Consider the following 23,810-nt stretch of genomic DNA (forward strand, 5'->3'; position numbering starts at 1 on the left):
CAAAGAAGACATACAGATGGCAAATAAGAATATAAAAAGATGTTCCACATCATATGTCATTAGGGTAAGGCCAATTAAAACAACAAGATGCCACTACACCCCTATTAGAATGGCTTAAACCTAGAAGAGTGACAGCACCAAGTGCTGATGACAATAAAGTGCTAAAAAACTCTCATTCATGGCTGGTAGGAATTCGAAATGGTGCTGCCACTTTGGAAGGCAGTTTGTTGGTTTCTTACAAAACTAAACATACTCTTACCTTACTATAATCCAGCAATCACACTTTCTTGGTATTTACCCAAAAAAGTTGAAAACTTATGTCCACACAAAAACCTGCACATGGATATTTACAGCAGCTTTATTCATAGCTGCCAAAGCTTGGAGGCAATCAAAATTTCCTTCAGTAGGTGAATGCATAAACTGTGGTACATCTAGAAAATAGGATATTATCCAATGCTAAAAAGAAATGAGCTATCAAGCCATGAAAAGACATGGAGGAAACTGAAATGCATATTACTCAGTGAAAGAAGCCAATTTGAAAAGGCTACATACTATATTCAACTATAAGACGTTGTGTAAAAGACAAAACTATGGAGGCAGTAAAAAGATCAGTGGTTCCCAGGGGTTGTAGGGGAGGGAGGGATGAATCAGTGGAGCATAGAGGATGTCTGGGCAGTGAAACTGCTCTATATGACACTATAATGGTGGATACATGCCATTATACATTTTTCAAACCCCATAGGATGTACAACACCACAAGTGAACCCTAACGTAAACAATGGACTTTGGGTCATAACGACATGTCAGTGTAGGTTTGTTCATCAATCGTAACAAATGCACCACTCTGGTGAGGGATGCTGATAATGGGGGAGGCTGTGAATGTGTGGGGGTAAGGTGTATATGGGAAATCTCTGTACCTTCTGCTCAATTCTGGCATGAACCTAAAACTCTACAAATTAAGTCTATTACAAAACCCCAGCTAACAGCACCACTGAATGATGAAAATTAACGACTAATGAACCCTACAACACAAGTGTAGCTCACAAATATAATGTTGAGAGAAAACAAAGTTGAACACAAAAATTCTGCATGATTCATTTATTTGAATTCAAGCATAGGTATAACTCATCAATGGTTTTAGGAGACAGGGGAGGAGGGAAAAGAATAGGGACTAGGGTGCCGGCACCCCACCATTTCTCCACTGGGTGGTAATTATAAGGATATATTCTTTCCAATCACCAAGCTGCATAACTTTGATTAGTGGACTTGTGTGTAAATTATGCTATACTTAGCTAAAAAGAATTTTTCTCTAAAACAAAAGGTAATAGTGTGGACAAGTCTTGGCACACCTTGAATACTGCATTTGGTCCTAACACATCTCTAAAGGTACATCACATACCAAGGTAGCCAGCCATTACATGAACAGTCTGAAATCAGCAAGGCAGAGAAGAAAGTGGGATCGCTGGGCCTGAGAAATGAGAACGCTAGGGCGGGGTATGATTATCGTCTTCAAGCTTTGGCATCATTGCCACAATGAAGAGCCAGGTGCATTCTGGGCCACCCAGGAGCATGGGATTAGCACCAAGGGCTCCAGAGTACTGAGAAGCAGAACAGCTCCACATAAGGGAGAGCTGTCCAAAAGGGAGGGTGGCCTCTTAGGCTAGGGAATTTGTCATCACCCCAAATGTTAAGCAGTGCCCACCCGTTCCTCATCCAACCACCAATACATGAGAACCTCCTAAGTGCCAGGCATGCGGAGGAAACTATCCCTTCCCAAGGAGATCTCAGCACTAGGTGGGGGGGGCCCACTCATAAAGAGATGGACATCATCCCATATGATATAACTACAGTAAAATCCCATTATAATGCAATAAGTGGGGTTCAAAACCCAATCATGTCAAATGTGCTACTTGGAGGTTAGTGAAATGAGCAGGTGGAACCTGCACAGCCCCATCTATCTATCAGATGCAAACCCAATGTAGTCCCAGCTATGGTTTGGTGGCACCTGCTAGCAGATGTCTGATTTGGCTGAAATATTGATAGGGGCAATTCTGGTCCCCATGGCTAGCTGGAACTTCAGGACACTGGCAGGATCTAGAACGTTCCTATTTAGCTGGCTTTTTGTTGGAGAGACTGGGCTGAGGGACTGCTGTGTGCAGGGAGCCACTCGCTCTCCACACACACCAGTTTCTAACTTTGTCTAAGAGTTGTGAGGAGGTTTCCCAAAGCTCTGCCTCTAACCCAAACTCATGCAATGGAGACAGCCTCCAATAAGGATTGTCTGAGTGCTGGGCAACGAGAAAATTCACGCTAGCGCGTTAGAGCTACCAGCATGAAACCTGGTGAGTTCTGGAAACAGTAATGACTTCTCCCACCACTAATGCAGGACCATGTCATATTTCAAAAACCTTCAGCCAGTGCTTTCAGAAGGACACAGAAAGGAAACATACCTGCTCAGCGGTCTCTTTGGAATAGGGACAAATACTCCCTCCTCAGGCACTAAATGGACTTTACATATGGCAATGGCAAGAAAGAACCACATGGGTTGGACATGAATTTTCAGTTGCTGTGTCACAGAGAATAGTGCCCCCTGTAGCCACACTCAGTGGGGCGGGTGGCTGGTGACCTCAGAAGAAAGTCCTGTTTCACGAACTATCATGTGCTTGGCCTGCATAATGCTGTGCTCTATGTCACAGGTGGGCAAACCTTTCTAGAAAAAGCAAGATAGTCAATACTTCAGGATTTGCAGGCCATACTGTCTGTCCCACACTCAACTCTGCTGTTTTAGTGTAAAAGCAACCAGAGAGGACATGAACATGAAGGGGCCTAGCTGTGCGTCAATAAAACTTTATTTATAAAAACAGCAGCAGGTGGGCAGGTTTGGCCTACAGGCCCTACTTTACCAACCCTTGCTTGATGTAGGTGAGTAAATGAAATCTAACCAGTCAGGAGGGGCAAACAAGTTCTGGGCCAATATGGCAGCATTTGAGGATTTTATGAATGAAGGTTGTCTCCAGGACACCACTTCATTCTCAGAGGCATGATTCAGTTTCATTTACAGGTTTCATGTAAACTGTTAATTACTTGCTGTGGATCAGTAGACTTCCATATGCTGTTTTCCCTATTCCCTGAAATTTTCCAAGCTTTGAAAATACACCAGTGCCACTGCCATATGGCAGGGGCCCTCCTTTGTATTCATGTGGCCTCAGGGTGGTCCGAAAGGATTGTAAGTCTGGGCCATGAACCTAACATGGTTATTAAAAAGAATATTGCCTTTCTCCCCAAGGGTTGGTGGGTAACGCGTTTGCAAGAGTTGCAGGTACCATTATAGGCCCACCACCCGAAAGGGCCTTTAAACTGCATGTGTCATTCATTGACCTAACTGTCCCAAAGTGTGTACACTCATTTCCACCTGGGAGAAGCAGAGTTGCAAACAGACAGGCTCTGTTAAGACCAGAAGCTGCAGAGCAGAGGACTGAAGCACTCCCTTCTGACCTGCTGGGGGGCTGGTCTCATAAAAACCCCCTGGAGTGCACTAAAGGTGGCTGGTCAAACACACTGCCCTTCAGTGCTGCTTCAGAGGTACTTCTCGGTAAATGTCACAGCTCACGCATCAAGGGCTCAGCCTGAAATACCATGCTCACTGAAAATCTTGGAGAGTTACTTCAGCAGCTCTGGATAAACCAACCTCCGAGGGCCTAATATTTTACTCTCCTAAATGAGCCGTGTGGCAATATCACATATAAAACACCTAGAAACGGTCCCCGAAGGGCCATGAATAGGAAGCAAACCACTCTCCTGGAGTGCCACTTCAACTCCTCCACGATCCTCTTTCTCCTACAGTCAAGTGGTTTCCAAGAAGCAATAAGGAGCCAGAGAAAGAGACAGAGGCAGAGATGGCCCCTTTAGAACCTCAGCATCGCGGCTGCCTGTGCGGCTCAGCCATGGCCCCAGCTCCACTCAACGCAGCATGACTGGGGACCTTGCCCTGTCACCGACAGCTCTTCCTTGCCAGAATGCAAGCCAGCCACAGACAGAACTCCCAGCTCACTCTGTTTCACAGAAAGAAGGGTAAATTTAAAAGCTCAAAAACTCCCTCAGCCTTTCGTTGCAGAAATAACACAAAATTGTGCCTCTGATAACTCTAGGCAGTTCTAAAGGAAGCTCTTAATGGAATCAGAACTGCCATCAATCCCCTGCTGTTCTGCTGAGGTCTCAGGTAACCATGACTTTCCAGAGCCCGCCGGGCTTTCTCCCATTATCTTATGTCAAGTCCATAGGCTGCCAAAGGCCAGGAACTGCTTAGATAAAGGCAGCACTTCATTAGAGACACAGACCTCTCGGGCGTCTCAGTGCTGGAGGGAACCTGCAGCCACAGGGCGGGCCCAAGTGGAAGTGGAGAGGTTAGAGGTCAGATGTCACACCCTTCTCAGTGCTTGCAACTCTCCCCACTACAGACACACACACTCACTCATACACTGCATTCATAGACACAGCACACACACACACACACACACCCTCTAGTGGGGTGGAGTCTCAGGTGCCGTGAAGACCCATCTCCTGGTCCTCCCACTGTGGGCTGTGAGCACTGGAAGTTGGGATTCTCTGTGCCCACCCATTGGCCTGGCACGCATCCCCGCACTTAGAACACAATCTAGGGTTGATAATTGTCTGCAGAATGAATGAATGGACCAAGGAGGCTGGATGAGCATACACTCATACTCTCTGTAGTAAGACCAGCTGACCCCTTGCCCAGGCCAAGGCAGAGTGCCCCGCTTACCTTCACTGTCAAATACGTATTCAGTCCTGTGTGCCCTTCGCTGTCCCATGCTGGGGACAGGCAGGGAGTCAGTGATGGATGACCTGCATTTTACCCCAATATTTACCTCAGGGAGCCTGCATTCAGGTCAAGAGACAGACAATTGTCATGGAAATACAAATACCTTCTCAGGAGGAGCGCAAGGGGGTGTTGAGTGCTAGGTGAACAGATTCCATCACGACAAGGGGTACTCTGAGGGGCATGCAGACATGTTGGGGAGGGCATCCAGGCTGGGGGAAGGCCCCAGGGGAGCCTGCAGGCTTGGCTGGACAGAGAAGGGGCCTGGACACCAGTGCGGCTGGGAGTGGAGTGAGTCAGGGGCCAGGCACTGGAAGGAGGCCCGTGGGAGGTCGGTGCTGGGTCAAGTAGAGTCATGTAGGCAGTAGACTTTGGTGGTGACTCTCGGGAACAGAAGAAGCCAGCGGGGTCCTGAGGAGAGGCAGTCACTATCAGACTCAAGGCGAAAGGCTCTCGGGCTCCAGTGGCTGAGGGGGAAATGGGCTGGGGGTGCCTACAGTGAGCCGGGGAGACAGTGGGGGCAGGGGCCACATAGCGTTCAAGGCCTGTCCTGGGAGAACTCATTCTGGATTGGTGTGAAAATGTTTCCTGACAAAGCTTCAGATCTGTCCAAGGCTTTGTCTATAAATCAACACGGTTCCCAGTACAGTTTGTCCAACCCCCACCTCGATGTCAAAAGAAGGGGTTGGACAAGGAGAGTCTTTAGCAGCACCCCCAGGCTGCCTCCACTTCCCAGTCACTGGTTATCACCTGAGTAAAAGCGCCTCCTCCACACAGGCCAGGTGGCACTTGGAGGTGGCTGCAGGGCTGCTGCCCAGCTGGAAGGAGGGATCCAGGATCTAAGAGCCAAGAAGGTGACTGAGTTTCTGGGGTAAAGCAGCCTGAGCAGAATGCAGCACTGAGGAAGGAGAATGAACAGGAGCCCCCGGCCCTCTTGGGGCGCATCAGCTTTAGTCCGTGGTCACTAAGTTCCCATCCCTAATGTGTTCCCAACTGCCCCTCAGGAAGAAGCAGAGATGACACGGTGGGCCTAGGGGTGTCAGCCATGGGGACAGTGACCTGACCTTGACAGTGGGGCCAAGGGGATTTCACACCCCCTGGGCAATTTCCCCAAGATTAGCCACCAGGAAAATAAGGGTACAGTTATTAGCCTTTGGAATTCTCAGCTCTCCATGTAGTATATATCTTAGGAAGGTTTATTTTTCTGTGAGCACGCTGGGCTAACACAAACAGTGATAAGAATCTGACAGAACTGCACCTTTTCCTGAAAAAGGCAGAAAGCAGAGGGGCAGAAAGTACGAGGTCAGACAATTAAGTTCGCGAACTTGTTGCAACGATGTCGCTAATCTTTTTTGATATCAGAGGGATTATTCATTATGAATTTGTACCAACTAGACAAACAGTTAACCAAGTTCACTATTTGGAAGTGCTGAAAAGGCTGCAAGAAAAAGTTAGACAGAAACGACCTGAACTTTTCACCAACACTTCACGGCTCTTGCATCACGACAGTGCACCAGCTCACACGGCACTGTCTGTGAGGGAGTTTTTAGCCAGTAAACAAATAACTATATTGGAACACCCTTCCTACTCACCTGATCTGGCCCCCAATGACTTCTTTCTTTACTCAAAGACTAAGGAAATATTGAAAGGAAGACATTTTGATGACATTCAGGACATCGAGGGTAATACAACAACAACTGTGATGGCCATTCCAGAAAAAGGGTCCCAAAGTTGCTTTGAAGGGTGGACTAGGCGCTGGCATCAGTGCATAGCTTCCCAAGGGGAGTACTTCAAAGGTGACCATAGTGATATTCAGTAATGAGGTAGGTAGCACTTTTTCTAGGATGGATTCACAAACTTAATTGTCAGACCTTGTATTTATTGAATGCCTATTTTGAGTTTAGTTCTCTAAGTGCCTTTGCTCATTGAATTCTATTATCAACTCCACTTTATGGTTAAAAAAGAGACTCAAAGACTAAGTAAATGCTCTAAACTCACTGTGTAATAATAAAAAAAGTATCACGATTTGAATCTTTGTCTGCCTGACTCTAGAGCCCAAACTCTATCTATATTTGATTTTAATCTATTGGGTTGTCGAAAAAGTCATGACACATTTTTGCAACGAAAAACATAGAAAAAAATACATCATGACTTTTCTGACAACCCAATAAGTCTGTCCTCTGAATCAGAAAATTATCATTTGGGATTAATGCTGGGTTGATTCACAAAGGAGAGGATCCCCACATTTTGGGAAACAATGATTAAACATTCAGAAGTATAAGACCATACAGAAGGGTCTTGTGGTGACACCAACAGGAGAAAACCTGACAGGTCAGGACAAATCCTGGTGGTGTTTTAAAAGTTTTTTTTGTTTGTTTTTTTGCCAATTCAAAGCATCCCTTCAGGGCTAGAGGGTTGAGGCGGGGAAGGAACGTATGAGATGATGATTAGAAAGGAGCTTTCCCTGTGTCCACAAGTCGAGTGGTTTTGCACGTGGCATGCATGATAAAGGAAGGGGCAGGTTTGGGCCAATGTGGTAAGCCTAGGGTCCCCACTGCAAGTCAGGAGCAAAAGTGATTCTTCAATGGGCCAGACAATCTCATGGCATATGAGGATTGCCAAGTATTACAGAGGGAATTCACTGAAGGACAGGCCGCAGGACTTTACATCCAACATAGCTCCCTGGCAAGGTGACAAAAATGTTCTCATAAACTGCAAATTACGAGGTCAGGGCTCAATAAATATTTGCCGAAACTTGTAGATGAGTGAAAATAAGATAACATGGAGTAAGCCCGCCACAAAAAGAATGGAATTCAAGGTCCCCTCTTGTTGAGCCTTAAGCACAACTCCTTACTTGAATCACTTAGCCCTTGACACCCCTGGGGTAAGTATCAGTGTCCTGACCTTGAAGATAGTGGCCCAATAATGTTAAGTGTTTTCCTAAGGTCACAGAGTTAAAGTCACATATGGGATCACTAACTGCCAAGTCCTTGCACCAAGGTGCCACGCCACCAAACCTAACCCCTCTCTGTATGTGGAGAGCAGTGCACATCAAGACCTCACGTGAGAGCTTGGGCTTGGGGACAATGCACATCTTTCCTTTAGTCTTTCTATTTGCACATGCTCAGCTTCTGGGAGGGGGGCTCCTAAGAAGTTATACAATATGCTTTTTATAGTTGCGTTCCAAATCATAATTATTCATTCCTTTCTTAAATGAAACAAAGACTTTGGTTTTAGAATGACTTTAATTAATGCAATTTTAACAGGACTGTTCAAAATCCAACACCGCAGGTAAAACTCTTGCTTTGATCCTCCGGCTTCATGCCTTTTAAAACCCAATCAATCCCACCACGATGATGTTTTTCAATGGTAGGTGAGCACCATCTGTGGACTTTAGAGATGCTTCTCTCCTTGCTGACTCCAGAATGGAGTCGGTCCAAACCACAAGATGTTTCCCAAAAGCAAGACCCGGCTGGGTGGACCCAGCAATGCCAAACCATGAGCACCATCTGGTCATTTGAAGTGTGACATAAACGGAGGTCGTTAGACAGAATCGGCATTCTGAGGATGCTGGCTCAGGTGTACGGAAAGGAAACCATCAAGCAAGCAGTGCGAGTAACAGGAAACAGAAACCTAGCAGAGGAGTCATGATGCGTCAGCCACAGCCTCTGGATGTTTTGTTTGGAGATGTCTGGAGGTGAGAGATGCAGACAGAACAGGTGTTTAGTAGGGGTGCTGTGTCCTACTCTAGGTAAGGGGGTGGAAACAGGTGTTGGTGACAAGGTTAAATGAACATGGAGGAGGTGTCACAGCATGATTTTCATCGGGAATCATGCCCAGGGGTCTCTAACTCTCCACATTGATCCACAGGATTCAGGAAAAGAAAAAATCCTTTAAAAACATCCTGGGACATGGCACTGCCCATCCAGCCTCCTGTGGACACAGCCACTTCCTAACAGGAGACCCCAGACCCTCTCATGGCTGGTGCTTTTGTTCCTCAATCTCAACTCAAATGCCACCTCCCTAGAGTCCTCAACAGTGATGCTCACTCACAGCCAAGGAAGGTGTAGTGTGAGCCGACTTTTATTTTTTTAATAATGCAAGGGCCTGACTTAAGCTTTTGATTGTGCAGACATCCACTTCAAAGACAGCCATCTCTGAAATAAACACATTGCCAGCCACATGACTTGGTAAAGAGCCCCCCCCCCATTGAGGTCCCCTTGTTTTAGAGGTCTTGGTTGATTTCGGTAACTGACCATTTGGGCTGCTTATTATTTTTTCCCTCTTCTCATGCTTTAAATGCCTGTTCCTATGTTTTAAATTCACCATTAAAGAGTGAGCCTTCAAAACCCTAGGCCCCCACCTCCAACCCCAGCAAAAGAAGCACCCCAGGCCCATGCTCTCTCTCTACCTGAGACCTCACTGTATGTAATTTCTTGTAAATAATAAACCTGTGTTTTTTCAAAATTTCCTGATGGTTATTTCTGAAGGATGTCTTGCAATCATAATGAGAACCACAAGGGCTGGTCCATACCCTACATTGGCTATTGATAGGCGGAGAGAAGTCCAAAACACACAGTCATGGGTACACCTCCCCAACGTAATTCTCAGCAAAAACAATGCCAACCACAGAATAAGTCTAAAGAAGTCTAATAGAGTTCTAATTTTTCACATGTGGACTACTCTAAATGTTTCTTTTGAATTATCAAATATTAAATTCTATCACTGAATATTTTGGAACTCTTACTAAATACCAAGTCTGCCTCCTGCATGACCAACGTAGTTTGTTACTCTCTGACACTGTTTTCTGAACCCTTACGCCTTGACTTGATGGTCTCTCCCACTAGACTTCAGGCTCCAGGAGAGTCTGTCTTCATTCCCCAGATATAATACAGCTCCCAGCAGGTGGGGCCCATTACATTTTTGTTGATAAATGAACAAATGCCCCTCTCTCCTCTTTTCTAGTGGGCTCTGGTCTTCACCCTAAAGTTGAGTGTCCCAAACAGAGGCTGGAAGAATGGACCCAGTTACGGTGGGTGGAGAAAAGGCAGGAGAAACTGGGGGCTCCAGGGCTCTGCCGCTATCAGTTCACAGTATGCTCTCCTGGCTCGGAGAGCCTCCTCTGATGAAATTCTGTAAGGAACACCCTGAAGTCAGCTTAGCTTGGAGGAGCCTGCACACAGAAAAGGGTCTGTTTCCTGACCAAGGGACTGCCTAGACCCCGGGAGGTTGTTGGGGGTCTCTGCTCTTGGTCATAAGTGATGGCACAGAGCATCACAGGACCCTAGAGGGCTCCTCTCTCAGGGCAGGTTCTTGAGAGTCCACTGGGCAGAGAAGTGAACAAAGCAGGGTTCTGTCTGCCTGGCACTCTGGGCACCCTGCCACTCTAGCCTCAGACTGAGAGAGAGAGGGAGAGGGGAGAAGGGTACAGGGAGAAAAGCCTGGATGCTGGCTTCCTGGGAGGCTTGATCAGCCAGATGACAATCGGAATTAGCATCAGAACACCTTGATAAAAGGAAGGAAGAAAGAGCTGAATCCCTGAATGAAAAATAGATTATTCACTGTCAGGCTGAACAATGGAACAAGACACAAATAGCAGCAGTGCCCAGAACATGCCAATTTTGCTCAAAAGTGGTGTGCAAGGTGCTTCAACAGCCCTCCAGAGAGCTCAGTGCCGCCAAGTTGTGCTCTGAGCAGGTGGACAGAGAGAGAGGTGGGAGGTGGGGAGAAGGGGAGAGAGAACACCAATGTCTTCTCAAAGCTGGGAAGCATGTGGGTGTTAAAGTCAGAGATTTGAATTAGGTAGACCAAAAAGAGGGGTTCTATGGAAAGTAGCCTCACAGGGTGACCTGATCATAAATTCCTCACTGGGCAGGTCATGGTGGGTAGTCACGCCCGAGGCCTACCTGTAACTTCTTTAGTCAAAGGTTTTTAAGCCAGCCCTGTCCATTGTTCTTGTGCATCTAGGTTAAGACACCTTTGAAACATCAGATGTAATACCCCTCGAAGAGGGTATTAGCCCTTGAGTACATAATCTTATTAACTATCCTGTTATCCAATCCCTGCCTTGCTTTCCCTGACCTCTATGTAATCTTCCTTTCGTCCCTCCTTAACTTCAAATGCATAGAAGAAGCTGCAAAACTGTTATTTTCGGGAGCATTTGAGATCTTGCTCCCTGGCATATGTTGTCAGTTTGGCTCAAATAAACTCTTATACAAATTCTCTACAGGCTTGGCCATTTCTTACGTGGACAATAGGCTCCAACTATTTCCCTGGGAACCTTGGCAGTTGTGAAGATAAAGCATACTGTCAAAGCCCTCAGTACAGATAACTAATCAATGAGAGCTGCTTCACTGCCCCCAGGTAGAAGTGGATTCTTCAAGGGCTTCACGCTGCAGCTCCCAGCATAGCACAGGAAGAGTGTGTGAGTGTGAAAACAAGGAAGGAGGGAGCCCCACAAATGAGAATGGGGCACATCTGTCATGGTTGGGAAGGGACCATGAAGGCGTAAGGGCGGTCGCCTCTGTCCTTTGATGCTTTATGATCTCCCCTCACTCTCTTAGGACAACGCCACTGGTAAATACTGTTTAGTTTGTTACCAGCCAGGGACCCTCTCATCAAGACTGACCTAACCACTTCAGATGGCCCCAAGCACACCTGTCCACCCTCCCTCTGGTGCTCTAGAAGATAGGGCAGTGACATGCTGATTTCTGGACCCACCCATCACTTCCCTGTGACCTGACAGGGGTCTTTGCAGCAGTTTCCCTTGGTAGTTTTCCTGTGGGTCCTGGAAAGACTTCATTCCTTTGCCCCTAAGTTTACCACTTAGACACCAAGACTCAGGTTATGGAGGGTCCTGCTCCAAGAAGGAGTGCCCTGTCAGCCCTTGGGTGCAGATACATGTCAGGCTGCATGCCATCTCATTCCAGTCAACTAAACCTCTTCAGGAGGTAGAAACAATTACATTCCTGAAACAGCATAGGGACTTGGGCCCAGCTGAAGGAATGCGGGATGGCCAGGAGGAACACCGGATAAACTGACCACAAGAATGCCACCACTCCATCACTCCCTACACAAAAGTGCAGAAGTAGCTGATTATTATCTCCGTTCTAACAGTTTACTTGCAAGTCGAAACCACTATTCCGTATGCGTAGTGCATACGGCATTCCTGGGGGCGATAATGAGCAGTTCACCATCTTGCTCCACAGCGCAGGCGCACACATGGTTACCAGGCAACCTAAAGGTTAACGCCTGCCACTTTCAAAAAGCCTGCTATTTTCAAAAAGCCCGCCTTTTCGCACAAGCCCACTTTGTCCCTAGCTTATAAAAGCAGCTTAAGTCAGCCCCCAAGTCAGTTCAGAAGTCTGTGCTTCTTCCCTTGTGCTCAAGCATAAGCTTAATAAAATTTGGAAGTTTTTCTGGGGTTTCCTCTCAATTTCTATCTTGGGGAGCCAAGAGCCCCAACACGAGTAACATTCCCACTTAGGGAGGCGCAGCGGGGAAGGGCAGATCTCAGCACCGAGCAGGATTCACATCAGCAGGAAGGTGCCCCAGGCGCCTGGCTGGGAATTGCTGTGGGACGACTGTGCTCACAAAGGCCACCTTACCTTGCTGAAACTCAGACAGTCCTTGTCCTGGTCTTGGTCCTTCATCTCGAAGTCATACAGGGCTTTGCCTTGGGGAGGGGCGGGCGGCAAAGGCCGGAGGCACTGCACGTAGCTGGCTGGCAGGAAGCCTTGCACGCCGTGCAGCTCCCCGTGGAACCAGTTCTCATCCACCCTTCGCCGCAGGATGATGACGTCGCCCTTGTTGAACTTGAGATCACCAGGTTCTTTCCCCTCGTAACTGTAGAGGGCTTTGCCGTATGGAAGCTGGGAAGGATTCTGAAAGCAAAACACAACATCAGTTACTCAGCACTGCCTTCCAGCTGCCTGGGTGGCCTGGAGTATGGAGCGCCCATGTCCTCGGGGCACATGCACAATGCCCTGCCCTCCAAAGAGAAGTATTTCAAAGAAATAGACACCTTGTCACAGAAATCCACAAGTCCCTGGCCCTGCCTAGACAAGAGGGTCTATAAGAGCGCCCCCATGAGGTGAGGTAGGGGCCAGGCACTGTCCTGGGCCTTGTGCTGCGCTAATTCATCCTGTGCCGAAAAGGACTCCAAAGCAGGAGCTAAATCATTTACAGGTGAGGGACCTGAGGCCCAGGGAGAGAGAGAAGGTAACTGGCCCAAAGCCCCACATCTGTAAGGGTAGGGCAGGATCCCTACATAGGTGGTCTAGCTCCAGAATGTTCTCACCCACTACTCTGTGCTTAATCGTCTGCCATTTCTATCTGCCAGATTTCCAACAGTTATCACCCAACAAAAATGTCCTTACTTCATCTCTGAACCTTCACAGTAACTCAGATCATGCCTCAAGGGAGTTTACAAGTTCAGGCAACAGACTTGCACAGACTGTGCTGTGCCCTTCCCTCTTACGGCCTCACAAACAGTGGCATATCCCTGTGATGTCCAGCCCCAAGGGACAGCCTGGCTGTGGAAGGTGGAGGCCACCCTTAGGACCTTGGTCCCCAATGCAACACTGGAATTTCTAACATGTGGTCGCCAGCTGTCACAGAACCCGATCATGACTCATAGCTTTTTGATGCCTGCATCAGTCTGGTCCAGAAGTACAATTTCAAGAGCATAAAATAGTATCCTCTTAATGTCATGGAATATTCCTGTCACCCTGTCAAATGTTAGCTAACCCTTCCAAAAGGGATCTACCATCTTTGGTCTCAAACAGAAACCCAAAGAGAATTCTTGGCAACCTTCCGCTCTTCAGCATTAAGGAGCCTGTCAAACTACCCTGAAACTTGATGTCATCATCCACTTCCTGGGCTCCTCTAACTTAACTGGACCTATTTCATAAAGACCAGTGGCTGCCTGGGTTTCTCTTCCTCTTCTTTACAGGTGGCCAACACCCACTCAACTGAGTAAGCTTTGCCAAAGGCCAATTCTTTGCTAGAGGAAAACTAAACAAAAACCTTACCACCGTGCCCACGCCAACACCCAACAATTTTCCTAACAGAAGCCACATTTTCTCACCAGGGCTGTCTATGCCAGGGATTTCTTTAGTCTTTCCATCAGTCAGTACAGGCAGAAAAGCCTGAAGCAAGAATACATGGAAAAGCTCTTTGTAGAGGACTTAATAGCATGTTGGCAACTCAGTCACTTTGCATTTATGTTTCAGCAATATCAAACGACAGTGGTTAAGAGACAACCTGCTGGCAAATTGACAAACAGCCACACCAATTAAATAGTAACACCAGAGGATTTGCAGAACTCAACGGGGAAAAAAAAAATCAGTTGGCGTCCAATAATACTTATCCTGGCTAGCTTTGTACTGTATGAACAATAGACTGTAACAGGCCCTGATTTTAGAGAGCTGAGGCAAAGGGGTAATTTACAATCCAAGTGCAGCGATCAGAAAAGAAAGGAAGAGGCTGTTGGCCATGGGCTTCCAGAAGAATTCCACTGTCACACAAGGGCCAGTCAGCCCCTAGCCCAGGGGTTCCAAATCAGGGACAATTTTGTCCCCCAGGGGACATTTGGCAATGTCTGAAGACATCTTTGGTGTCACAACTGGGAGGTGGGATGTTATGGGCATCTAATGCATAGAGACCAGGGATCCTACTAAACATCCTACAATGCACAGGACAGCCCATCTCCCTCCCTCTACCTCCCCCTCCACCCTGCCCCCACTACAAACATTTGCCTACCCAGAATGTCAGAATGTCAATAGTGCCAGGGCCGAGAAAGCCTGCTCCAGCCTGTTAGATAAAATTTACAAAAAGACAGTGTAGCTTTCTTGTTCTATTTGAATTTAGTATATCACAACTTTAAAAATTAAATATGAAGTCTGACAATTACGTTCGCAAAGTCATCCTATATAGAAAAAGTACTACATACCTCATTACTGAATATCACTACATTCACCTTCTAAGTACTCCCTTTGGGAAGCTATGCATCAATGCCAGCACCTAGTCCACCCTTCAAAGCAATTTTGAAACTCTTTTTCTGGAATGGCCATCAGAGCTGTTGTCGTATTACCCTTGATGTCCTGAATGTCATTAAAGTGTCTTCCTTCCAATATTTCCTTTATCTTCAGGTAAAGAAAGAAGTTATTGGGGGCCAGATCAGGTGATTAGGGAGGGTGTTTCAATACAGTTATTTATTTACTGGCTAAAAACTCCCGCACAGACAGTGCCATGGAGCTGGTGCATTGTCGTGATGCAAGAGCCATGAATTGCTGGCAAAAAGTTCAGGTTGTTTCCATCTAACTTTTTCACGCAGCCTTTTCAGCACTTCCAAATAGTAAACTTGGTTAACTGTTTGTCCAGTTGGTATAAATTCTTAATGAATAATCCCTCTGATACCAAGTTCGCAAACTTAATTGTCAGACCTCATATAACATTTATTTCTGTGATGGAAGTATTTTCACTGGTGACCACATGGAGAAGTTGATACCCCCATCGAGGGAGGATGTGTTAAAGGGATAGAAGAAAAAAACTTACTGTTAATCTTGAAAACTGGCCTCAACTAGATGCACAAAAGAAAACGTCACTTTGTCACACACAGACTCCATTTCCTTTGGTCCCCAGACTAAGAGGGCCATGCTCAAAAGCAATATGCTAAGAGCCATTGACTCTGAGGCTGTTTGGTCATTTTTGTCACTATGGTCAATGGAGAACAAGAATGGCCAGATGTGCACTTTCGATGCTCTGTCTCCCTCTGTACACCTTCATGTCATGTGACACACACACCTCCCCCTTACCCTGTGTGGAGAGGACACTGGCATTTCCACTCTGGTCTGCCCACCACCAGCTCTGCTAGCTCTGTTGCCACACAGCACACTCCCAAGCACCACTTACATGTATGTCATACAAGCCTGGACCAACTTGCTCAGTGTGGCAGGTCAGGACCTGGCTGTAGTGAAGAGAGAGACCCAGGTACTACCCACGCAGGTGGCCTGGCAGCAGGACTGGTGCTCTCGAGTAATATGTCTTCCCTACTCCTGGGAGGCATGCACTCCTGATATGTGGGGTACTCTGTCTTTCACTGATTCTTCAGAATGGGCATGGCCCCACCTGTCTGAGCAATGTGGCCCCCAAACCTCCCTGGCCAGCATGACCCCTTTCACAGTCCCTGTCTCTACCTGCCTCTATACTGTCACTGAATTCTCTGAGCTTCCAACTTGCCTTCAGAGCAATGGACTTATGTCAATCCAACTGCCTGGGACATGCCACAGCTCACTGAAGCCATCATCTGTCCTTCAGGCCCCCACCCCCTAGATTCCTTTTCATGGCCATGGAATCCCCACCCACCACTAAGAAAGTACCCTCTGCTCTTTCTGAGCCCACTTTTCCCTCAGCCTCAGTGTTCGTCCTCAACGTCTACTGACTCCACTTCTAAGCTCCCAAGAGACCTCACACACGCTTCCACTCTTCATCTCTCCCGTATGAGCCATTGCAGACCTCTCCCGGTGAGTCCCCACTATGAGGCTGGAAGCCCAAATGCAGAGCTGATCTTCTTACCCTGCTGATGACCCACCTACCTACAGCCCTCAGCGAGGGGTAGCATGGTACCCAAGGCTCTCCACATTGGCCTAGGCACAGGTTCCCAGCCACGGCCCGCAGCACTCCTCCCCACTGCCCGTGCCCAGCCACAGTGGGCAGCATCCAAGAGCATGCGCTTCAGCAACCTTTGGGTCTTTGCTACCCCTCTTCTGCCCCTCTCTTTCCCTCCCAAGCCCGGCAGCACCCCAGGCTGTGCTCTCCTCATCCTGGGAGCCTCTCAGCCATCACTCCTCCACTGCATGAGCCCTATTCAACCAAGACCCCAGAACAGGTCTGTGCTGTGTTTGCCTGACAACCCCAAGACTGAGGAGAGTTCCTGGTACACGGTAGGTGTCCTATATATGCCTGTTAATTCAAATGTGCTCACACTATTCCTGAGATAGAGCGGGGGGTGGGGGAGTGGGGAAAGTTCGAAGTGACAGACAGATTTGACATGGCAACCCTGTGAACCAGCTTGTCTCACACAGATCCAGGAAGGGGTGCCAGTCCCAGCTCTGCACAGAGGGACGGAAGAGCAGGTGTTCTAGCACGGGAATCAGGGAGGAGTAGGCCAGACTCCTTCTGAGGCAGCAGCAGAATCAGGGGCGGGAGTGGACTACAAATGGCCCTCTCACGGCCCCTCAGGCAGCCAAGACGGGGCCAGCCGCCTCCTGGCCTCACGGTCAGAGGGCAGGGCTGACAGCAAGCAGCCTTGCTGGCTCCAGCCATGTCTGGCTAGGTAGCCATGCTCCTCAGCTCCCCTCAGTGGAAAAGAAGGCAGAGAAGAAGGGAAGGGGGAGGGAGAGAGAGGGAGAAACCCCACCTCACTAACACTGCCCACCCCCACCCCACCCCTGACTGCCACCTGCCCACCTCCATCCCCACCCCTGACTGCCAAGGTCAGCATCTGATTGAGCAAAACTGAGAGGTCAGCATGTGATTGAACAAAACTGAGAGGGGCCGTAAACCTTTTTAAGATACAGGACACATTTGGGAGGGCAAAAAAAAAAATCAAAGATGGGACAATGCTGAGAGGCAGTTTATGCAGAAGGCAGAAGCAGTTGGAACCTGGTTCTCGCTGTTAGGAAACACTCAGAAATGGTGACTCTCAGCACTTCCACAGCATCTTTCATCTTCAAAGCCCTTTATAAGATTAATTAATTAGTGCATGACTAGGGCCCAGAGGCAGGCAAATGTTATTATGGGGGAGGGGAAAGACTTCTGTAAATTTCATGGCAGCAACCAAGAAGACCTCTGAAATTTCAGCCTTCCCCAGCCCAGCCCAAGGAAGCTGAGCGGGTTTCTCTGTTGCCACTTCCTTCCTGCCTCCAGACATTCCTTCAAGCCTCTCTCACATTGTGCACGCTTCCCTTTGGAGACACTGAATTCAAACATTGCCACTAAGGTGCCATTATATGGTCTCACGACATTAAGGAAAAGAAGTAAAAGGGAAAGGGGAAACACATCTGGGATGCCGACAGGATAATTAACACCAGCCAGCCCTGCAAGACATTAATAATAATTAAACCTATAATGTCAATTTCATGGCTCATTACTCAGATGTATCACACAAATCTTACAATGGGCTTAATGTCCTACCCGGTGGAGACATGGGTGCTCACGCGTGCACAGAAGCACCATCTCCATCTTTTATTGAGATCAGCGTGGCAGTGGGATTTAACAAATGTGCTTCCCTTCCACCATGTTGCTGATGCTAAGTCACGCTGGCTTCTCTGGGAGTGAGGGCAGGTGCCATGCTGGCCTGGAGTCCAGTGGAGAGTGGACGTCTTGGCTCAGGACAAGACATTTTCCAGATCTCCCAGCAAGTCAGCGTGAAGAGTATGGACAAAGACTCCCTCATCTTCTAGACTCCAAGGACTCAGTCTCATCTCTCTTACCCAGTGCCTCCCATGTAGCACTTGTCACAGTTCTAACCACATGTTACCAATAGAGGATCCCCAGACTATCAGCCCCACTGGGACAGGTACTGTGACTGCTTTTGTTCCATGCTGCACCCCCATGCCCGGGCCTGATAGCCATCACATGTTCAAAATAACAGTTGAATGAATGAATATATGGACTGCAAGACCACCCCCCTGGGATTAGGACCTGGGCTAAGAGCCTCTGGTTAGAACTGTGCCTGTACATTATTTTTCCCGGGATGTGAGATTTAGGGTCCATGTGGCCAAAAATCCTGTTGCTAACAGTGGCTGGGCCTGGATGAATGGGGAGTCCTAATGATTGCTCCATGAACAGGGGTCGGCAAACTTTTGAGACAGAAGAGCTAATCCTGTCCCTCACAACAGTTGAAAAATTATTCGAGAGCCATAAAACAAATGAAATCACCAATATGTGACTAATATCCTTTACAAATTTTATAAGTGAAACTATGATAGTTTTATTTTCATTTTCAATTTTACTTCAGAGCCACATGTACGTACTCAAAGAGCCACATGTGGCTTGCAAGCCGCAGTTTGCCGACCCCTGTCCATGATGAACAGGACCAACGCTGGAGGAACCAGCCTGAGCAAAGGCATGGAATTAAGGACAGACACCAACTTGCCTCATGCAGTACATAACAGAGTTGACAGGTGTTGGGGAAATGAATCCTGGAGAGTTCCAGGGGTGATGAGCAGGCCAAAGAGGGGAGAGTGCTTAACCCCAAACAAACCAAGCATCACAAGGTATACTATGAAGGTGGCAGAGACAGCTAACTGACCCCCCCATATCCACTGGCTCCTTCTTCCTATCAGTGAGAATATTACAAGTTTAAACTGAGGTCAGGGTCACCCAGCTAACAAATTCATCTTCCAGCCTCACTTGCACCAGGGCTATGTGTCAAAATTTTAGTCAATGGAATGCAAGTGAAAGTGATTTATGCAAATTCTGGGCCATGTTTTATAAGGACATTTGTAAGGTAATTGCACTTCCTGTCCCCCCTTTCATGGCCTGGATGGCAGTACAGTGGGGGGAAGCCAGCTTTTTCTACACGAAGACTATGCTCAGAGCAAAAGACGAAAGGATCCTGAGTCCTTGGATGACCTTGTAGAAGAGAGCCCTGGACTGTGACTTGAGAAAAAAGAAACTTTATCTTATTTCAGATGCCATGTTTTAGGATCTTCTTATCTGCAGCTTAGCCTGTATCCTGACTAATTCAGGGGATCTGGGGTCAGATTTATGGTTTCTTTAGCTAAGAAACCATTTTCAAGCCAATGGTTAATATTACTATGAAGGTTATCATATATGTACTTTCATTTTAGAACAGTACTTTTAACATAAATACCGTCAGATTTAGAATTACATGAAAAGGCATGGTTTCTTGGCCTTACTATGTGTTAAATAATGTATTTAATCAGAATGTCATCTTTTAGTTTACAAATTTAATCTGTGATGAAGTTGTTACTGTACCACACTCCAGCCAGGAGGTCCCCAGGTTTTAGTTTTAGAGTTAGTTATATTTCATGTTTCTCCTTCCCTTTTTCTCACTAAAAGCCATCCTTTGGGTCCTGGCTTTTGTGTCTTTCACTCTTTTATTCTGATGGTTTTTCCTTCCCTATATTTGCATGCTCATTCTTCCAAGAATTTGTGGAACACCACAATATGCCAGATCCTACCCCAGGCTCTAGACTCCAGGGGGAGTGAGACACATCCTTTTATTCAGGTCACTGAAAAATACAACAAAAGAGAAATCCACAATGTGTTCCCAAATGCAGGCAGGATGAGCACACCACTAAACTGTGATCATGTGATGCAACTGTGAAGACATAAGCTGTGGAAAGCCACGAGCTGCCTTTAGCTGAGTTTCTTGTTTTGGCAAAATCAGAGAAGATTAAAAAGCAAAGTACCTTTCTCTTTTTTTTCCCCCTTTTGCTTTTCCCAGACATTGTCAAAGGCCTTCTTCTCAAGTTTGCTTGCTGCTCCTGGCACTTTGGCATTGAATTTGCTGATGTTCGTGGAATTTTGCTAGAAGGTGGAAGGACTTAATTTCCCATTCTGAACTATTACGAGAAATGGGATTTCAGGAAGGCTAGTTTTGCCTTACAGCCGTCTAGTGATTCTGGGCTGGATGGAGTCATCTAGACGTATGTATGAAGCTTCCTGGCTTCCTCCAGATGAAAGGCAGTAGAAAAAGCAAAGTCACTGCTATGCCACAGACAGGATACAGCTCTTCCAACTTCTTCTCAAATTAGCCAATACAGCTTCATGATAAAACCATCCTGTCATAAGAAATAAACCTTTTTCACAACAGCACTCTCCTCTTCAAAGAAGTTATACTTAAAAAAACCTAATTCACCCTTCTAAGGATGTGACACTAATTTCTAAGTCACTGACATATGGTTACCCTGGAAAGAGGTGAGACACTAGGATCAAACGAAGTCTAGCAGAGAGAAGGTGAGCTTCAAATTAAGGTCACCCGAAAACATATTGAGAAAATCATTCTTAGAAAAAAAGGTGCTCCTGACAAGGAAATAGCTCAGTGAGGAGGGTTTTGTTTTGTTTCGTTTTCCTTCCTACTTGGGGAGATATTTGCAATCACATTATTGAGAGTAAAGGTAATTTTGTGGAAAGCGTGTGCACACACAGACACGATCAAGAGCTGGGCCTTGGTTCAGCATTCACACTGACGAGGATCCCAAATAGTCAATTTGCTCCCATGCAAGTTCCCATCTTTGGGAGCATGCAAAGCCATGCTTGCTCACAGCAAGGACACACGATGCCTGCAGCACTCTTGCTTTGACCAAGGCCAGGAGCTCACACTTTTTACTACCCGCATGAAGGCAAATAAATGGAACTGTGAGGTCACCAAACAATGAGAGCCTCTGCTGACCCCCTGCCCAAGACCACCGCTAGCCCTGGCTCCGTGGCACCTATCAGCCCAGGCTGGGGCACTTGAGTATGCACATTGATGTGTGCCCCTTCTCCCTTGGAGACCCACACATTCTTCAAAGTCTGGGCAGCTTCTGACAATGCACAACTGCCTTTCTGAGCACCAGGTTTTTTAAAGTCAGCTGGTCTGACAGAGCTTCTATAGGACTGCTATAACTGATGCACTCTGGTCAAACCACGGCTTCACAATGTTCTGTTTCCCCAGCAATCTCTCTATTTCTGGTTTGCAAAGATAGAGATGCCCTGGGAGAAGCTTCTCAGGCATTCTTGTGATGCCCGGCTCTGGATTAGCCACACTGCAGAGGGGTGAGGGGAGCATAGGTAGCCGTGAACGTCTCAGCACTCAATTTTTACGTGCCTTTCGGCCTTCCTAACTGATCTTCTTCCTATCTGTGTCCCTCAGAGGGGCTTGGACACATAGTGTGCTGAGCTGTTAGCACAGGATCACAATCCCACCTCCTCTCTCTCCTCCTGACAGGGAAAACAAGCAGTGGAGCAGCCCAAAGTCAGCGATGAAAATAAGAAGCTTCTATGAAAAGGGGAGCAAAGGAAGGTGAACACTGAGGCCCCCTGACAGGGATCCTGTAGGTCCTTGGTCCAAGGCTGCTTGCACCATTGGGCAGAGCAGTGACACATGAAGACTCACAGGAAGTATAAAGGAGGCTAACCACCACCAAGCGCTGCGGTGGGAAAGGAGGCATGCAGTGGCCCCTTTCACTGAAATCACACTGTGAACCCAGAGTCTCCCTGAGTCCAGGAGGAGCCCGCCCTCCACCCCTGGCTGGGAGAGGTGGAATCTGACAGAGCAAATGGTCAGCTTATGGGTGCAGGGCCTCAGGTAAGAGGAGCCAGGCTTTACCTCGGCCACCTTGGCTTCCAAACTCCTCCAGGTAACTCTAGATCCCGGCATCCAAGTGTGCCTCCCCTAGGGAGCTGTGTGCGCTCCCCACTCCCCTCCCTCCAACACCACCATTCCATTCTGCTCTCTTTTACCTTCATAGCCCAGGTCCACTAAGAGCATGAAAGGGTTCAAAGACTAACAAAATGAGGTTGTGAGTCCTCAGGCGTTTTCTTGAGGTTCCACACGGGCACACCTGTGTTCTGTCCGACACAATCACAGCTCCCCACGGAGCCCCAATCCTCCTTACTACCCCTGCCACCCGTGATCCACACCACAGCTCTCCTCTCACCATCTGCCCCTGTGCCCTTTCAGTGCTCCAGAGATCCCTGCCAGTCTGGGAACTGTGACAGCTGGGGGCCTGTGCTTCATTTCATGACCTAAAGTGTGAAGAACGCTCTAGTTCAGAAAGGAATAAAAAAGTAATTCTGTTCTGACAACTATGAAGCCATGAGATCATCAGAATTGTCTAGAGAAGTTTTATCCCTGGGGTTAGTAGTATATCCAGGTCATTAGTAAGTATTTTAAGTATTTGTTTAGAGACCAGAATGCCTAGTTCAGGCTCCTGGGACCCACCTTTCATTCCCTATACAGAAAGGGCATGTGTGGGCAGCACGCACATATGTACACAAGCACACCCAAACATACACATTCAAACTGTTTCTCAAACTTAATCCACCTACCACACACCCAGGTTTATTGTTCTGAAGTCTGTGAGGAGAAAGGGAAGGTGAACATATATATCTGCTATTAGCATAAATCAGGAGTTGGCAAACCACAGCTCCGGAGCGAAATCCATCCTGCCTCCTGTCTTCGTAAGATAAGCTTTACAGGGGTGCAGCCGCGCCCATCCATTTACAACAGCAGAGTTGAGCAGTTGCTACAGAGCACACAGGGAACAAAAAGCCAAAAACATTTGCTATCTGGTCCTTCACAGAAGAAGAAAAAACAAACATCTGCCAACTCCTGGAATAAAAACCTCAAAGTTAGCAGTGGCCCAAGGTCAGATGCTTTCAGTTTCCACTCATTCCAGGGGAAAGGTGAGCCCCTGCAGGACCCCTCTGTGTAAATAGCGTGTATGATACATTTAAGGGCAGCACTGCGGCTTATGGCGTCAAAGGAGTGATTTGGGGATCAGAGGCAGCCCTGGTTTGGTGGTGGCCTTGCAAGGTGCCTTTTGACAAATCGCCTCAATTCTCAGAGGCTTCATGTTCCCCATACACTGGAGATAATCAAATTTGTCCTTCCATACTTCCTAGTAATGTCAAGAGAATAAAATGGATGATAGGTAACAAGCTTCATTCTCTGAATGAAGAAGGTGCTATAAAAACAATTATTATAGACTGTTTGCTGAGGCAAACAAATGTTCCAGGAGCCTGGATGCCGGTGCTAGAAAAGGCAGAAGTTTCTCTGTACAAAATGGCCCATCATGACCCCTAACTCTACGCAGATAGATGAGGTGAGGACAATGCCCCGCTTGGCTCCTGCATACATTGGCTCAATAACTCATCGGGCAAATGATAAATGAGCAAAAGTCTAGTGTCTTGTCCTTGGGTGTCATCCTCTTTCACCTCTCACAGGTCTCTCTGT

At 47.3% G+C, this 23,810-nt stretch overlaps 1 protein-coding gene across 3 annotated transcripts in view; it reads right to left on the reverse strand.

The window, feature by feature from the left end:
• The window catches only part of SH3RF3 (SH3 domain containing ring finger 3), a 382,241-nt gene that overhangs the window by 141,364 nt on the left and 217,067 nt on the right, over positions 1-23,810 (reverse strand). For all 3 annotated transcript variants that reach the window (XM_019663839.1, XM_019663838.1, XM_019663840.1), the window contains exon 2: positions 12,445-12,720. In XM_019663839.1, the coding sequence (XP_019519384.1) occupies positions 12,445-12,720 (276 nt within the window). The remainder of the gene's footprint in view (positions 1-12,444; positions 12,721-23,810) is intronic.

Source organism: Hipposideros armiger, unplaced genomic scaffold, assembly GCF_001890085.2.
Source record: "Hipposideros armiger isolate ML-2016 unplaced genomic scaffold, ASM189008v1 scaffold_406, whole genome shotgun sequence".
In the NCBI taxonomy this organism is placed as follows: domain Eukaryota; kingdom Metazoa; phylum Chordata; class Mammalia; order Chiroptera; family Hipposideridae; genus Hipposideros; species Hipposideros armiger.